The 18380-nt window shown below is 38.9% G+C and overlaps 1 protein-coding gene across 3 annotated transcripts; it reads right to left on the minus strand.

The window, feature by feature from the left end:
* Positions 1-16258, minus strand: LOC131329042 (phosphoenolpyruvate carboxykinase (ATP) 1-like). 3 transcript variants are annotated; one of them, XR_009200604.1, is made up of 14 exons: positions 16090-16258; positions 14566-14889; positions 6853-7043; positions 6028-6181; positions 5842-5926; positions 3741-3841; positions 3033-3331; positions 2754-2927; positions 2564-2629; positions 2239-2417; positions 1109-1278; positions 840-1008; positions 260-481; positions 1-225 (listed from the first exon to the last, which is right to left on the minus strand). XR_009200604.1 is itself a non-coding variant. In XM_058362086.1 (13 exons), exons 2-13 carry the CDS (start codon positions 14865-14867, stop codon positions 338-340), a joined length of 2034 nt encoding a protein of 677 aa, XP_058218069.1. In that variant the 5' UTR covers positions 14868-14889; positions 16090-16258; the 3' UTR covers positions 1-337. The 3 variants fall into 3 exon arrangements, 1 of the variants encoding a protein (XP_058218069.1); XR_009200605.1 differs by having other exon boundaries at positions 1-191; positions 238-481; XM_058362086.1 differs by having other exon boundaries at positions 1-481.
* Between the last annotated feature and the right edge of the window lie 2122 nt (positions 16259-18380).

The following is an 18380-nucleotide window of genomic DNA, read 5'->3' on the forward strand; positions in this document are numbered from 1 at the left end:
TTGAACAATCAATTCAACTCGTGGAGAGTATGCTTTCCCTTCGAAAACTAGGACGTATCCCTTCCGAGATGCGGACAGAAGCACATCAGAATACGAATTTTAGCACCTAGTACAAAGCGAAAAAAATATGCCAGTGTAGAGAAATAAAGGCTGCCACGTTTAATTAAAAACACACATTACAGACATACGAGGCATGAACAACCCAATAAATACATGCATATAGCTCTCTCTCTCTCTGCATGAACAATCCAATAAATACATGCATATAGCTCTCTCTCTCTCTCTCTCTCTCTCTCTCTCTCTCTCTCTCTCTCATTAACCACAAAGATCATTCCAATCAGAAATTCGGACCAGCAGCCAGGATTTCTTCTGTGAGCTTGTTGTCAGTTCCAATCTTGTAGCTTGCGAACACTTCAAAGTTCTTCTTAAACAGACCTCCTAACTTCAACAGCGTGTCCTTGTAGGCTGCCTTGTCAGACCACTGCATTAATCCCAACCCAAAAATGCAGCCATTAGTAAAATGCAAGACCTGTTTGCGGTTCGGATTAATACAGTTTTAGTGGAATATATACTGTTTTTCTTAGCGTTTCACTTACAAGTATAGGTGAGGTGATATATGTACTGTTTACAATGTCATAACAAATACGGTTGGATACAATAAATCGTGACTGAAACTGCAAACCAAACCGTTGGTGTACCATTTATCCTTCTAGGCACCAAACGGTATGGATCAGTTCTGTCCAGACAGTTTCATGAATAGTAAAATGAACTCAAGAGTAAAATAGTTGTTGATTCAAATGTTATGTGCGAAAGGAGTGAAATTTTAGAGAGCAACTCACAGTATTAACTGGATTTAGGATTTCCGATGGAACACCCTCAACTTCGGTAGGGATCTCAAGCCCAAACACCTCAGTCTTGACGTAGTTTGCCTCCAACAGAATCCCAGAGTGTATCGCATCAATGATTTTTCGGGTGTAAGCTAGCTTGATACGATTTCCGGACCCATATCTGGGGGGGAAAAATACAAGCTCAAATTTGTATGAGCTAAAACTTAAAATGCATCAGTGATGCATTTGGATACACCACAAGTCATGGTTGAAACTCATACCTTCCACCTGACCAACCGGTGTTAACGAGCCATCCTGTAGCCCCATGCTTTTTCATTTTCTCAGCTAGCATGGCCGCATACTTGGTAGGATGAAGCATTATAAATGCCGCACCAAAGCAGGCTGAGAATGTTGCTGTTGGCTCTTTTATCCCATCCTCTGTTCCAGCTACCTGTTTCATTGGTACATTACAAAAAGGAAAACAGTTTACAAACAAATTTTTCCTCAGAATAGCCATTAAAACTATGTCCCAATGGCAATTACTAGAATGACAAGCCACAATAGTCGGTGGTTAGTTAAGAAACAAGATATTCTTAGATAGCCATCAGAATGCTTTTTGTATGCAAGTACAGTATGCATAGCAATGACACTTCATTTACTACATAAAATTAAAAATTCATTGTGCTCTATTAGATTTGAAAGAAGTTGTTTCATTGGTGCGATGTTAGTAGCAGGGAGCAGGAGAGGAGCCACTCCACCTTAGGAGCTTGATTCTGCACTCCCAACTAAGGAGCTTGATGGGAGCCTGCTCCCATTGAGATGGGAGCTCGCTCCTTACGAAGATGGCAGCTTTTGCACGCTATTGGTATATAAAAACAGTAATTTATTACTAAGCTTCATAAATTGGTCTTCGATTTAACTCATATATATAGCCCAAGTCATGAAATCTTGAAAATAAAACCATACATTCTAATACTACCCCATTTCTTACACTTGACGTAGACTTGGCCTATATTTTTTAGTCCCTGAAATGATTGTAGATTTAAAGCAGATATTCTATCCTACATTATTTTTTAAACATATGTACACGTTTCTTTCGTGCTCCCAACCTTGGGAGTTTCTATATTCCCCCGCTCCCACACTTTCATTCCCGCACCTGCTCCCGCTTCGTGCAACTAAGGGGCGAATCTAATCACCTCAAATTAAGATAAGAAACAATTCTCCATTGGTAGCAAATGGTTATCCAAAAGTTTAGACGCCCGTTCTGGCAAGGCTAACAAGGTCAGCTACCCAGCTGACCTTGACAAGCAAATACATTCTTGTATAGCTAGATCTCCTTACTCTCTAACATTCAAACCTATAACAATGAGCAAGTTCCAAAAAAAAAAAAACAAGTTCAGCTAGGACATACGAGAGCAGTGTAACCGCTGATGAAGTGGTACATGGTCTGGGCTAAGTTCAGCTTGCTCACAGGTGGAAGAACACCAAACGCATCACAGGCGAGAAGGATGACGTTTTTTGGATGGGGACCAACACATGGGATCTTAGCATTGGGGATGTACTCTATTGGATATGCAGCACGAGTGTTCTCTACAATGACAAAAACCAGGACACAAAATGGATCAGGATAGCTTGATTTTAAGCTTTTGTACTTCGAGAATTGAACATCAGATAAGAATATACCTCTCAATTATAATGCCATGTAAAAGAAAATTTAAGACACAGATAATATTTACCTGTGACAGATTTATCCGAGTAATCAACATCTCGACTATGCTCCTCAAACACCACATTTTCCAGCACTGCCGAAAGAAGCAATTATATTCAATACAATAAGAACCAATGTAATGATTTCCAAATTTTGGTTTCAAACAGATACATTTTGACTAAGTAGTGGATGCTAGACTAAGGTCTTGAAAATTTTACCAGTCCCGAACTTGATGGCATTCCAGATATCAGGCTCTTTCTCACCCGACAAATCAATGCACTTTGCATAACAACCACCCTCTATATTTGACACACCATTCTCACTCCAGCAGTGCTCATCATCTCCGATTAAGTACCTATTATGATCTGTAGACAATGTAGTCTTCCCAGTACCTGTTATAAACACACCCAAGATACACTTCGTCAGTACATAAGCAGGTAAAAAATGATATTGTTATAGGTCAGGGGGAGAATTGAGAGTCAACACTTATCGGGGACCTGATAATCCAAAGAAAAGGGCAACATCGCCGCCTTTTCCCATATTGCAGCCGGAGTGAAGGGAGAGGATTTGACGCTTAGGCATGAGATAGTGCATTACACTGAACAGGCCTTTCTTCATTTCCCCGGCATATTGAGTGCCAAGGATTACCATTTCCCTCCTAGCAAGATTGAGGTCTATGCTAGTTGAGGAAGTCATATAATGGGTGTAACGGTTACATGGGAATTGTCCGGCATTGTATATTGTGAAATCCGGAGTACCGAAATTCTCCAGCTCCTCAGGCGTGGGTCGGATACACCTGAAACCGACCCAGTTATCTTACGTACACTATACTAATATCGCTGCATCTCTGGTATTTTCCCTTTTCCGTTTCAGAGCACACAGATTTATCACATAGGCCTTACAACAATGGCAATGTTTTCAAACTTTAGATTTTACAGATCTGATTCTAAAAGTAAGAATTCAAAAGTATACAAATAGATCCTTCTCAGAATCAGCTTTCAAAAAGATGTTTAATGCCCAAAGCGGAAGCAGAAACTTTAAAAAACACACCGACACTAAGGTGCCAGAACAAAAAAATCAGCACAAGAAGCTATCGCAAACACCATAGGTCAAGAATACTTACCTATGAAATTTAGCCTTCTTGGAGAAGTAGAAAATATACGTAGAAACTAGTTGGTTAAAATGTTCAAATTGCAATTGCTTACATGTTGTGCATGAACAAAGAATGATAAGCTCGGGCAGATACAATACGGACTTTGATACGGTGGTTTGGATCCCAGTTCAGAAACTGATCATTCACAAACACCTGAAATAGGAAAGAGCAGATTACAGCACTGGTAATCGGAAACAATTTGGTTGCAACAAGAAACAAATCATTCACAGACACTTGAAATAGAATTATGCAGGTTACACCAATAATAATAGGCATTACACCAATACTAATAGGCAATCATATTGTGGTTACAAGAAGTTAAGACATGGAATTTACACTAGGGTCTAGTTAAGAATTGTGATCAAATGAACAAACCTCTTTTTGTTTACATCCTATAAGTCAAGGATTTACCTTAGAAGTAATGGTGAATATTGATTAATTTAGGTATACGTCCAGGTTTAAACCAAACAATGCCTTGTTATCAACCATTTCAACGGGAGAACAGTAAACCACCCCTCTGCTGCCTATCAAAAAAAAAAAACCCACCCCTCTGCCCCATAGCAAAATACAGTAAATAACTAAATAACCAAGAAAAAAAATTGTGGTCCAAAAGAAGATCATTTTTTTCCGCCTAGACATCCTATTCCAAGTGGTCAGCAGTAGCCAACCATTGGGAAATTGTGGCAACAACGGATGTAGGCTCCGATTCCACTATTTGGACGTTGCAGGGGACCCCATACTTAAAGGGGGAAAGTGACAAAAGGTGATTCTCAGGCATGATTTTATGCCAAGCTTTATTGTTGCTGTTGAGATGTCAGCCTTTTGATATCTTGCTAAGGATCAACCAATGGCCTGTTTTAGATTCTAACCACTAAAATGACACACGCACACACGTATATATCTATATATGCATATATATTCCTTTTCTATCAACTACTATTGGGAGTATCCTATTGAAGATTTTCTGGCTTCAATTTTGGGACCCAAAATTAAATTTAAACCAAGCATAGACCAGAACAACACAATACAGACAAAGAAGGCATGCAAAGCGCATGTAGCCTACATATGTATTACCACAGTGTAGGGCGGAACGAACAAATTCACTCTCATATCCCCATTATGGGTCAAGTGAGATCCGAAACTCAACCTAAACTTTTTTGTCTGGAAAAATTTTTGAGTCCTCAACCCGGTGAGTGACGAGAAGGTGAGAGGACTCCAGCACCTTTGTCTTCTTGCTGTCATTTGGTCTCACCCAACCACGTTATTTTTGGTCTTAAGATCTCCTAGTCCATCAGTACAGATAAATAAAGTGAGACTGAAGACTCTTTAAGAAAATCCTCCTGGTCAAAAATTCGGTTTGTAGCATAGGTTAGTTAGAAAACATGAGACCTTGTCAAGGATGCCGTGATTTTTTAATGGCCTTGCTCAGGGCGTCCTGTTGGTAGATATAAATGCAGGACAAAAAATTACGGTAAAGTGATGGGTCAACCAACCACTCAACGAGGGACAGAAGAGGCCAGGCAGTAACTATCATCAAAATTCACAATCTAGATATTGTTCATTTAACATGATAAAGAAAACTACCATTAATAGCAGTTGCAGAACTAGTGCAACCGCTTGTGCATCGTGACGAAAGATTGGGATACGAAGTCCAATTCGTTGGACTTAATGAATCTAATATGTTAGTGGAAATTATACACCACTATGTAGACAATATCAAGAACGGGTCCCTCACATTCTTTTTCTTATGCAACAATTGTAACTAGGTGGGTGGCACACACTATGTGTGTGCACATTTTTGGGATTGTTCTACATAGTGGGGTAGCGGTTATGATAAGCTGGTTTTTAGACAATTACTCTTTAACCCAAGTATAACCGCCCATGCCAAGTTACAAGTGATGCAATAACTGACTTGGGAGAGCGGCGTTACTGGAGTAGTAAAAGTATACACAATTTCACAAAAAGAGGACACCAAATATGTTTTCCCTTTTCTTTATTAGAAAAGATTTTGAAGGTCATATTGTGGGGTTTGAAAAAGTGAACCAGTAGATCTTCCCCTAAAATCATATTAGATTCTAAATGTAGGTTAGAATTTATAATCTACTTAAAAGAAAAGGTAAGAAAAGGAGGAGGGACCAATTCCAATAACATACCTTGTCCAGAGAGCATAAGTAATCAACGGCTCTTTCTCTATTGACCAAGAAAGTGTGCTCGTCCATTTCAATGTTTGGTGAGCCCCTGAGAGCATTAAAATGACACCAATAAAGTCAACAATTAAAAAAATAATGGTTTTCGAAAGTGGAAATTTTGTACAAATTAGGGAAAATGGGGGTACTTACTTTCCCCACCAAAGCTCATCAGTGGTGGTTTCATCCTTCACGACACGCTTGTCTCTTGGCGAGCGGCCTGTCTTTGCGCCAGAGAGCGTAGCTAACGCGCCACTTGCTGTTAGGAATGATCCTTTCTCATATTTTATGGCTTGCTCATAAAGCTCTGTTAGGGAAAATCACTCATGTTATACTGATGAAAGCATCAAAATTACCATGGGAATACTTGCTACGATGAACTCATTTTTCATTTTTCCATTTTGAGCACCAAACACAATTGTTAGATTACTCACAGGGAGGAGCAATGCCCCCTGGGGAATCTCCCTGCAAATTCTCTGGTGGCATTTTGTGGGATATTACTAATAGGAGTACTAAATAATATCCAAGCAAGTATAGCAGGAAATTCCTAATTTGCCAGAGAGAAGTTAATGTTGGATTCACCAATCAATATAAGTCTTTGAATTGAAAACTTTAAATCGAACCTGTGACATTTTTCATTGATTGGTGACACTGTCCTATTATACAAGTCTTTGTACCAGATTCTCTAGAGAGCTAAAAAAGACACGTTAATCTGTAAGATATATATTATTCAATGTTCCCCCCACAACCCTTCGAACCACGTATGAGTCCGTGAACTTGATGTAGGAGGTGTCGAACCAATAATTGTTGCAGCAATGATTCAATAAGCCTCAATGATTTTCCCAAATTGGTTCCGCAAATATTTGATTCTTTTGACATAAATTAATTAACACGTTGATCGCATAAGCAAATTTTGAAGTGAAATTGTTGGGACACATTGATCATGAATCTATAATGTGAAACAAGTAAAAAATTTACCAGCAGGGGAGAGGTTGTAGAGGATGTGGGTGAACTTGAGGGCACTGTCACTGGTGCTGAAGGTCGGAGCATAATGGAAGGGGTCAGTCACGTGCGAGTGCGACGACACCTTTGGCGTTTCCGCCTTCCTCGCCGGGTCTCCTTTCACCACCTTTGGCCCCGTCTCCCTCGTCAGTGATGCCAATGATGCACTGTTTTACCCACACAATAATAAATCTTAATTAATCAAAAGACCATTGATAATTAAATTCCAAATTATTCTACGGACGAAGAAAACAAGTCACACACCATCTCACCTAAAATATGAAAACAAACCGGTTTATTAGGGATAGGTCAACCAACACATCTTATCAAAATTCAGTTTAATACATCCTTTGTGACCGATTTACTATGTGTCCGCAAATCTATTTATGTATTCAACTTCTCCCGTAATCTTATTTACAAGAGAAATTATGTCATTCTGAATTAGATACAAAATATTTGGGTGCATTACTTCTAAAAAAACCTTTGTACCAAGAGTATTTTTCTGATAATAGTATCATTACTCTCTTATTTCCTCACCAAACGGTAAAAACATAATTCAATTTCACTCAAATTAACATAATACTATTATACAGGATCAGACCCTCTCGTTACTGGAGGTCTGGTTGGCCTTTTGCAGCTTTTCTTGGACCCACCTCAATAGTAGGAATCCTTTACTTTTTAAAACTCATTAAACAACATTAACCATGTCAGAAATCATGTTCATAGGGCATTATTGACATGTTTCGAAACAAATCTGATCCAGTGTCGCAATTTTTTTTCCCAACATCGATGCATTATGAATGGGCCGGGGTCCTCTATAGTCCAATGGTTTGGACTAGATCAGGACAGTCCATTGACACAATCAATATTTCAGATTTGCTCATCAATTCTTACTAGTAACAATTAGCTCTTACTATTAAAAGTTTAAAAATAAATCCAAACCATTGATTGTAGCAAATGAAAAACAATACCGATAAGGCCATCCACAGTGGTATAACTAAAAGACAATTGTTGTTAAAGTTAACAATATTTGTATAAAAAATGGCTCACAATGGTATAATCAAACTTAGCAACATCTTTAGAAATAATCAAATTTTGCGCTTTGGATAACCAAAACTAGCAACTTTTTTCAATAATCAAAATTTGTGAACCCCCACACTACATAAGTTAACTAGTTCCAAAATTTATATATACACGTATTTCAACTACAATTTTATTCTTCTCTTCTTCACTTGCTCTATATTTTCTTCACTTCAACCACAAACCGTTTCTCTTTCTTTTCCTCCAAAAGTGAAGCTCATATTTCTCGATCATCTATAATTTAACTCATCGTTGCTGGATTAAGGTATTTTACTCTTCTTTTACGTTTCTATTTTAAGCTGCATTCTTATGAATTTAACTTAAACTTAACTTAAATCTGAAAATTGTCTTTATTTGAATTTTTTCGCATTTTTTAGTTTTGCACCAAACTTTTATAGGTTACTGATTCGTCTCAACGAGAGGAATCAGGAAAAGTATTTTTTTTTTTTTTACTTTTACCCAAGTATTTTGATAAATAATCACTTTTTAGCAAAAAAAAATTGATTTTTTCGACTAAAAAGTGGTTATTCATTTTTTTGTTCCTCCCCTATGGTTGAGTAAACAAACAACCTTGCAAAAAAAAAAGAGGAAGAACCTTGCATTCTTTTTCAAATTTAAGAACACATCTGATTTTTTTTTTTTGAAAGATTAAGAGAGTGGTGGATTTGTGATATAGGCTATAGGAATATGAAGGAAAAAAAAATCGGTTATTTTGATAGATAACTCTAAGAAGAACACCATATATTCGATATATTTTTGTCCAAAAAAAAACGTAATGGAGGGAAGTGAATGACGGGAAACAAAATGGGAGAGAGAGACTGTGTGAAATTGTAATGGACCCCTTATTTTGGTTATGGACTAGAAGTGACCATTGTGAACCTCAACATTGTTAAGTTTAGCAATCTCTTAAGTGAATAATCAAAAGCTGATGTGTCAACTTTTGGTTATCCATTTTTTATTAAACCACTGTGGATGGCCTAAGGACCGTCTGCTCCAGTCCATGTTTTTGGACAGCAAAGGATTCATTTCTGTTGTAACGAACGCTATGAATGCAAGCTAAGAACGAGAAATTGAAAAAACTAAAACAAGAAATCACAAAGACACAAGATATACGTGGTTCCCCAAATTGGGTACGTCCACGGGCGAGGAGAGAGAGGATTCACTAACCAACGTGAAGAAGAGATACAAAGAGCCGGCTATGATCCGTAACTCGTCTAGAAAGGCCACCAATATGACAGCCCCAAAAAGATACCATAGAAGTTCCCCAAAAGCCCTATTTATAATAGGCTACATAAATAGGAGCAACATAGTTAACCAATGTGGGACTAAAGAATACAAGGCATAAACAAGGCATTCCCAACAATTCTCCACCTTGACTTGAATTCCACCGAACCAAATCACCAAATATAGCTATCCCCTTCTAACCTCTCACTCGCCAAATGCCCCCGAGGGGCGATCAACTGCAAATACCAAGCAAGCCCAAGCAATGCTTGAACTTGGCAACCGGAACCGGTTTAGTCAACATATCTGCTGGGTTATCTGCCGTACCCACTTTCTTCACCTCAACTTGCTTCTGTGAGATGATATCCTGAACGAAGTGATACCTGACATCGATATGCTTGGTCCTCTCATGATACATCAGATTTTTAGTCAAATGTATAGCACTCTGCGAATCACAAAATACTGAACTCACACCCTGTGTAAGACCAAGCTCACAAAGCAAACCTCTCATCCACAATGCCTCCTTCACAGCTTCAGCAATGGCCATATACTCCGCTTCTGTTGTAGACAGCGCAACTGTAGCCTGTAAAGTAGCTTTCCAACTAATGGCACTTCCGGACAGAGTAAAGACATAACCTGTCAGAGACCTCCTCTTATCGTGGTCACCGGCAAAATCCGAATCAACATAACCAACAGCATGATCACCAGAATTGACAATCCCAAACAATAGACCAACACCTGCAGTTCCGCACAAATACCGTAGTATCCATTTCACAGCCTCCCAATGTGCCTTTCCTGGACGCCCCATATAACGACTAACGACACTAACTGCATGTGAAATATCAGGACGAGTACATACCATGGCGTACATAAGGCTCCCAACTGCGCACGAATATGGAACCTGAGACATATACTTCTCCTCATCCTCCGACTGTGGTGACAACTCAGCTGAAAGTCGAAAGTGTGCTGCCAAAGGGGTACTGACTGGCTTCGAGTTCTGCATGGCAAAGCGCTCAAGCACTTTAAGAACATAAGACTTCTGATTCAAAAATAGTTTGCCAGCTACTCGATCTCTGCAAATCTCCATACCCAAAATACGTTTTGCTGCACCCAAATCTTTCATCTCAAATTCACCACCTAACTGTTGTTTCAACCTGTTGATTTCTGATACACTCTTGGCAGCAATAAGCATATCATCAACATACAACAGTAGATAAACAAATGAACCATCTGAAAGTTTTCGAAAATACACACAACTGTCATACTCACTCCTAGAATATGACTGGCTTATCATAAAAGTATCAAACCGCTTATACCACTGCCTAGGGGATTGTTTGAGGCCATACAAAGACTTACGAAGTAAACAAACGTGATCCTCCTTACCAGAAACAACAAATCCCTCAGGCTGACGCATATAAATCTGTTCTTCAAGCTCGCCGTGCAAAAACGCAGTTTTGACATCAAGTTGCTCTAACTCAAGATCATAACATGCAACAATAGCAAGTATAGTGCGAATGGAACTATGTTTTACAACTGGTGAAAATACCTCATTGTAATCAACACCCTCCTTCTGGCTGTATCCTTTCGCCACTAGCCGAGCTTTAAACCGAGCGTCTTCTACCCCTGGAATACCTGGTTTGCGCTTGAAGATCCACTTGCATCCAACAATCCTCTTCCCTTTCAGCGGTTCTACTAACTCCCATGTCTGATTCTTCTGAAGAGACTCAATCTCCTCATTCATAGCAACAAACCACTGTGCAGACTCAGTGCTCGAAATAGCTTCCGTATAGCTGGAAGGCTCTTCATACTCAACTGTCTCAGCAACTGATAAAGCATAGGCCACCATCTCAGAATAAGCCGAATACCTTTCAGGAGGCCGAATCTCCCTCCTTGGCCTATCTTTAGCAATAGTGCGTGGTTGCTCAACTAACGCATCAACCTCTGTGTCTGAACTCTTGAACTCCTCTTCAATTGGCTTCTCAATATGCTTCTTCCCTGAGTCGAAAGATTCACCCATAAACTCCACCTGCTTTGGAACACTATGTTCCTGAACTGTATCATCAACCTGCTTAGACCCCTTAATCAGATAATTTTCATCAAAAGTCACATCCCTACTGATCAAAAACTTCAAATCATCAGAGCACCACAACCTGTACCCTTTGACACCTGCTGCATAACCCAAGAAAATACACTTCTTGGCCCGTGGCTCCAATTTACCCTCATTGACATGAGCGTAAGCTGGACACCCAAAAACACGCAACACAGAATAATCAGCCGGATGACCTGACCATACCTCAAACGGAGTCTTACACTCAATAGCAGTCGACGGAGACCTGTTCACCAAATAGCATGTTGTGGAAACGGCTTCAGCCCAAAATTCTTTGCCCAATCCGGAATTGGACAACATACAACGTGCCTTCTCCAAAAGAGTCCTGTTCATTCGTTCAGCCACACCATTCTGCTGAGGGGTTTTTCTCACTGTGTGATGCCTCACAATGCCCTCATCACTGCAGAACCTATCAAACTCACCAAGACAAAACTCCATACCATTGTCAGTTCTCAAACGTTTTATTTTCTTACCAGTCTGATTCTCAATCAAAGTTTTAAACTGTTTGAATGTATTAAAGGCGTCACTCTTATGTTTCAACATATACACCCAAACTTTACGAGAGAAATCATCTATAATACTCATAAAATATCGAAAACCACCTTTAGAAGTTACCTCTGCGGGACCCCAAAGATCCGAGTGAAAATAATCCACCGTGCCTTTGGTGCGATGAACAGCTGTACTGAATTTTACCCTGCACTGCTTGCCGTAAACACAATGCTCACAGAAATCCAGCTTCTCAATTTTCTGGCCACATAGCAAACCCTGTTTGCTCAAAACCGTCATCCCCCTCTCGCTCATATGCCCAAGGCGCATATGCCACAAACGAGTCAAGTCTGAATCTGAAACCTTGGATGAAGCAACCGTTGCTGCAGCACCTAAAACTGTACTGCCCTGGAGTGTATAAAGGTTACCACGCTTTTGACCCTTCATCAGTACTAATGCACCCCTTGAGACTTTCAAAACTCCACCTTCACCGAGGAATTTGCAACCATGAGAATCAAGAGCACCCAGGGATATAAGATTTTTCTTCAAATCCGGAACATGTCGAACCTCAGATAAAGTCCTAACAATACCGTCATGCATCCTAAGCTGAATCGTTCCTGAACCAACAGTCTTACAGGCCATGTTGTTGCCCATCAAAACTGTACCACCATTGACCGCCTCATAAGTAGAAAACCACTCTCTATGCGGACACATATGGTATGAACATCCAGAATCTAGAATCCACTCGGTATTAGAGCGAGAATCGCCCTCTGTAACTGATAACACATTATCTGACTCATCTGAACTTTCAGCAATTCCAGCAATTACTTTACCCCCTTTCTGGTCTTCTTTTTCCTTCTCTTTGAGTTTTAAACAGTCACTTTTCCAGTGCCCGGGTTTCTTGCAATAATTACACTTTCCCTTCTTCTTACCTGATGACTTGGATCTTCCCCTATTACTCGACTCCACCCTTTCTGTTGTTCTTCCCCTAACAAATAAACCCTCCGCATGGGCATCACCCTCACCTGACACTTTTTTCCTCAATTCTTTCGAATATAGGCTGGCCTTAACATCCTCCATGGATATCGTGTCTTTGCCATACAATAGGGTTGTAACAAAGTGCTCATACGAAAGTGGTAAAGAACATAGCAAAATTAGGGCTTGGTCCTCATCCTCAATTTTACTATCAATATTTTTCAGATCCATAATAATACGGTTGAACTCGTCTAAATGATCTTTAACAGGTATACCTTCTCGCATACGAAACGTATAAAGACGTTGTTTGAGATATAACCTGTTGGTGAGCGACTTCGTCATATATATGCCTTCCAACTTCAGCCAAATTCCTGCTGCTGAAGTTTCTTCTTCCACCTCGCGAAGAACGTCATCTGCCAGACTCAACTGAATAGAACTCAGAGCTTTGGCATCCGTATCATCCCAATCTTCCTCTTTGATTCCAGAACTAGTCTTGCCTAACAAAACCTTGTGCAATCCTTGTTGGGTTAGCAGAGCCTTCATCTTTACTCTCCAAAGACTGAAACTGCTGCTCTGCCCATCAAACTTCGCAATCTCAAATTTAGCCGCCATAGCCACAATCGGAAACGAAACCCTAGTTTTTTGCAACCTAAGGCTCTGATACCAGTTTGTTGTAACGAACGCTATGAATGCAAGCTAAGAACGAGAAATTGAAAAAACTAAAACAAGAAATCACAAAGACACAAGATATACGTGGTTCCCCAAATTGGGTACGTCCACGGGCGAGGAGAGAGAGGATTCACTAACCAACGTGAAGAAGAGATACAAAGAGCCGGCTATGATCCGTAACTCGTCTAGAAAGGCCACCAATATGACAGCCCCAAAAAGATACCATAGAAGTTCCCCAAAAGCCCTATTTATAATAGGCTACATAAATAGGAGCAACATAGTTAACCAATGTGGGACTAAAGAATACAAGGCATAAACAAGGCATTCCCAACAATTTCCATTACGAATCAACATAATTTATGGCGCGACCTATGTCTACGAAGCGAACAATCACGATATTGAAACGAACTCATAAATGGAGATGCTTCGGGTGGCTGTGTGGGCGATGGTTACTCCGGTCGACGATGGCTAGGGTGCGGCGTCTTGATCCGTTACGTGAGTGGGCTTGGTCCATTAGGTGTTGTATGGACTTTGTCCTTGGGTGTATGGGCTTTTGCCTTTAGGGGCTTGTTTGGATGGGGGCTACCGATCCTTAGACCGTGGGCCCATGGTTTGGAAACACATTTTTCCAGGGCTATTAGCTAAGCTCCGGATTCTATTGTACCCCTTAATACCTCCGGTGGGGGATTATTTATGTGAAGATTCTGGGGTGTTATTACATAATACTCCCGGATAATACTCCCCTCTCTTTCATTTCAACTACAAAACAACCTTATTCCCCATTTTATTCTTCATCCAAACCAAATACTATTTAATCCCCTGTCACATCAATGTGGGTTCACTCTTCTTATATAATACATTTACTATCTTATTCCCTTCATAACTAATACCTGTAATCTTTATCTCGGATCCAATCGGGCCCATGGTGCTCTGTCCAATCTTACACTCAATCTAACCCTTCCTCGAATTTCAATAAAATTTATTTTGCCAATAAAAAAAGTAAAATATCAAAATAATAAAGAAGCACAAAAAGCCCAACAAGACGTCATGGGTCCTACCATATAACACAAGAATCCAATCCAACGGCTGCAGGGATAAGCATGGTAAAAAAACAGCGTCATTCAGTAAATAAAATTCTCCGGTAGTAGTACCTGATGGACTGGAGCTGTTGCTTCTGGCGCTCTTCCTCAGATAAAGCGGCGCCAAACGCGGCTTTCGGCGTTCCCGTAATGGGAGTGGTGGGGGCCGACTTCTTCCTCTGGAGGGAGTGCAGCTCGTCGATCGTCTGGGCCTTCACCGTCGGCCCGCTGTCGTCGTGGCAGACCTCTCCCGCTTCCGCCTTCTTCTTCTGCGTGTGAATCTTTGCCAGCCCATTCCTCCCTTTCTCATTAGGAGTAGTATTCTTCACGCTAGCATTGCTACCAGCAAAGCTGAAATCACCGTTCGCCGCCATTTTTCTCTTCTTTTTTCTCCCTCTGCATCACACACACGATATAAAACACCGTTGCTTTTAGCAAAGAAAATATAGGGACCAAAATATAAGTAGTATATAATGTTTTAAATAACGTATACCGAGGCAAAATCTCTGTGCCGAAAACTCATTTGATTCTATGAGGAGCGGTTTTTCTGGCCGTTAAGATTTTAATTATAAAAAAATCACACAATCTAACAACCACTGAAAAATCCTTCAGCACAGAGGCAGAGGCACCGAAATTTTGGGAAAGAGGAGATCGAACCCGCGGTAAGAGGGTATCACGACGAAAATTAATTTTAAATGTCGCGGATTTTTTAAAATTATTTTTCATAAAATTTCCTAAATCAGTCGCAGTTGTCAATCAGAAATGAAATTTTTTATCATAAATCAGAAATGAATCGTTAGGTAAATTTTATCGATATGGAGTATTGAGTCGTAAAAATCAGTCGATATTTAAAAGGCTGGATGCATAATTTTCTAAAAGAAAGAGGACATTTAAGAATTTTTTTAAAACAATTTAAAATTAGACAACATTTTGTGATATATAAAAGTCAAAAGGTAGACAAAGAAAGAAGAGGTACTATTGATTTACTATTTAACATTTATTCCGTGACATGAAAAATATATTTGTTAAAACTAATAACTCAAAAAATAATAAAACCAGCCCATTAAAATGTTGTTAAGGTTGGAAAAAAGTATTGAAATGCAAAAAAAAAAAAAAAAAGTATATATAAAGGTGTGAAAATATATAAAAATTTGTAAAAATGCATTAAAATTTGTGAAAAGCTTATCGAATTGCTTTTTTTTTTTTTTAACTCCTTGATAGCCCATTAGAAGGATCCAAATATTTAAAAAAAAAAAAAAAAAACAAGCATATAAATGGAGCAAAACGTATGAAGCAAAAGAAAAAAAAAAACAGCAAAAACAGCCCGTGATAAATATAGCATAATTATTTCTTTTGGTAGACAAATTAGAAATGACATTTTAGTAGATAAATGCCACCACCGCATCATCATCCAGACACCAAAATCCTATACAAATCGTAATTTTTCAATTTAACAAGAGAGGTCACTATAAAAAAAGATCACAGAAATCTATCAAGAACGGTTGATCACCTAGACCAACAGTAAATCCGGATTCAATCCACGAAATTTCAAGCATGCTGGACTTTTAGAGAGAGAGAGAGAGAGAGAGAGCTAACCAGAAGCTGCAAACGCAAACGAGAAAGGAAGATAGCGATGAGGGATGGGAAAAAGCTACTGGGAAATGGAACAGAGAGAAGGGGGTTGGATTTGGAAGGGTTGAATCATTCGAGATCTTAAGCGGAGGGTTTCGGCAATGAAAGGTGATGTGAATGAAGGCAGGAAGGCGCGGAGGGTGGGTTTTATAGGCCACCCGCGATGGTGACAAAGCAAAACAGATTTAACTCTGGTCAAACTTGACCCTAGTTAGGTAGTTGCTAACCATAAGGATTAGGATAATTTAAAGTGGAGTAAATACACGTAGACCCCCTTATCTATAATATCTTATCACTTAACTCTTTTACACCCGGAGGGCATTTCCACCAAGTATTTGTTGGAAAAACGTAGACCATTTTACCATCTTATTCACATAAATCAACAAATTTTATCACTTTAGCTTGTTGTTCACATTAACTAACAATTGCAGATCAAAAAAAAAAATTAACAACTTATCAATAACAATTTCTTTCTCAATAATTTCTTCACTCACATACCCATCTCCAACTTATTCATTATCGAAAATAACTTGACATTTTATCAAGAACTTATTCACTATTGAAAACGGCCCCTCAAAGGTGCTGTCAGGAATATTAGGCAGTAGGGATCAATATCTAAAAACATACTTTTTTTGATTTCATATCTGTTTATAAAAATTGACCCGTAGATATGAAAAAAAGTGTCTCAGTATTTCTAAAGATAGGAATATTTAAATATTCATCCTCTTTATCCATGTCATGTAAGAATTCATCCCGCCCTTTTTTTATACTTATGTTTTCATCCTTTTAGTGTCTGAATTATCTTTCTTACCTTTTTCACTATGATATACATATATTATGTTATATTGCTTTCCTAATTTAGTGGGATTGAATTTGATTGTTTTCCCAATTTAGTGGGATTGGATTGGATTATTTTCCTAATTCAATGTTATATTGCTTTCCTAATTTAGTGGGATTGGATTTGATTGTTTTCCCAATTTAGTGGGATTTGATTGGATTATTTTCCTAATTCAATGGGATTTGGTAAATTTCAATATGATTGATTACTTATTTTTAGGAATATAACATGATAAGTTGACCACATATTTACATTTTTTCTTCATTCTTCGAGTTGGCCAACCAGATAACAGAAAGTCATATTTTTCATTGATCTTATTAAATGGAACATGGCTAAATTACTGTAAAAAAATATATAACATGACATATTCAAACCGTTACATGGTTAAATTACCGTGACATTACATGGTTAAATTACCATGACGATTACTACGTGGACACGATCAATATCCCATGATTTGAACAAATATTTCATGGTAAATGGTTCAAATAAACAAAAAACCATTCAATCTGTGTATCGTCATGGAAACCTTCATTAATAATCATGGTAAGAATACCCAAACAAGCCATAAATAAAAAAAATCAACGAACAAGACGAGAAAAAAAACATGAATATTCAATCGCCGATTCATGGTTAATAAACCATGAATACCCAAACCATATAAACAAAAAAAAACTTCAAATCACTACATCTTGAAGATTTGCTCCGGTGACATTGATAACGCCCACTTCTCCGTCAAACTTCATTGACGATAGAAGATGATTGAATGGCGAAAGGGAGGAGGGAATCGGTCGACAGCAATGATACCGAAGGGAGATTTCTGTCGGCTTCATTGATGACAACGGAGGATGATTGATCGGCGAGAGGGATGAGGGAAACGGCGGCGATAGAGCGGAAGACGTCGGACGACGAGTGGATCGTCGCCCACTGGAGGACATGTGAATGGCGGCGGCTGTTTATGGAGGACCAATGTAAAGAGAGAAAGAGAGAGAGAGAGAGAGAGAGAGAGAGAGAGAGAGAGAGAGAGAGAGAGAGAGAGAGAGAGAGAGAGAAATGCTTACTTATATATAATCCCACCCGAATTTTTGGGATCCATAATTTTATGGATTGAACGGAAATTGTGGGACGGGATGGAGAGAGAGAGAAATGCTTACTTATATATAATCCCACCCGAATTTTTGGGATCCATAATTTTATGGATTGAACGGAAATTGTGGGACGGGATGGAAAAGATTATGTTTTGGTCTCATTTTCTGGTATATATATATTAGGGGCACTTTTGGTATAAAAAAAAAACAGGGATGAAATTATAACTGTTCAAAAATGGAGGATGAATACTTAAGTTGGATGAAATTTGAAGATGGATAATTAAGCCTCCCCTAAAGATATGCCTAGAAATTTGTAAATTTGCATGTAC

The sequence above is a fragment of the Rhododendron vialii genome, chromosome 6a, assembly GCF_030253575.1.
Source record: "Rhododendron vialii isolate Sample 1 chromosome 6a, ASM3025357v1".
NCBI lineage: Eukaryota > Viridiplantae > Streptophyta > Magnoliopsida > Ericales > Ericaceae > Rhododendron > Rhododendron vialii.

What these genes read in the sequence shown, in the direction of transcription:
- LOC131329042 (XM_058362086.1), bottom strand. Translation starts at nt 14,867, where the DNA reads ATGGCGGCGAACGGTGATTTCAGCTTTGCTGGTAGCAATGCTAGCGTG. An exon ending in TGCCATCAAGTTCGGGACTG is followed by an intron (nt 2,630 to 2,753) that starts GTAAAATTTTCA and finishes TTCTTTCGGCAG; the next exon opens with TGCTGGAAAATGTGGTGTTT. An exon ending in CTCGGATAAATCTGTCACAG is followed by an intron (nt 2,418 to 2,563) that starts GTAAATATTATC and finishes TTGTCATTGTAG; the next exon opens with AGAACACTCGTGCTGCATAT.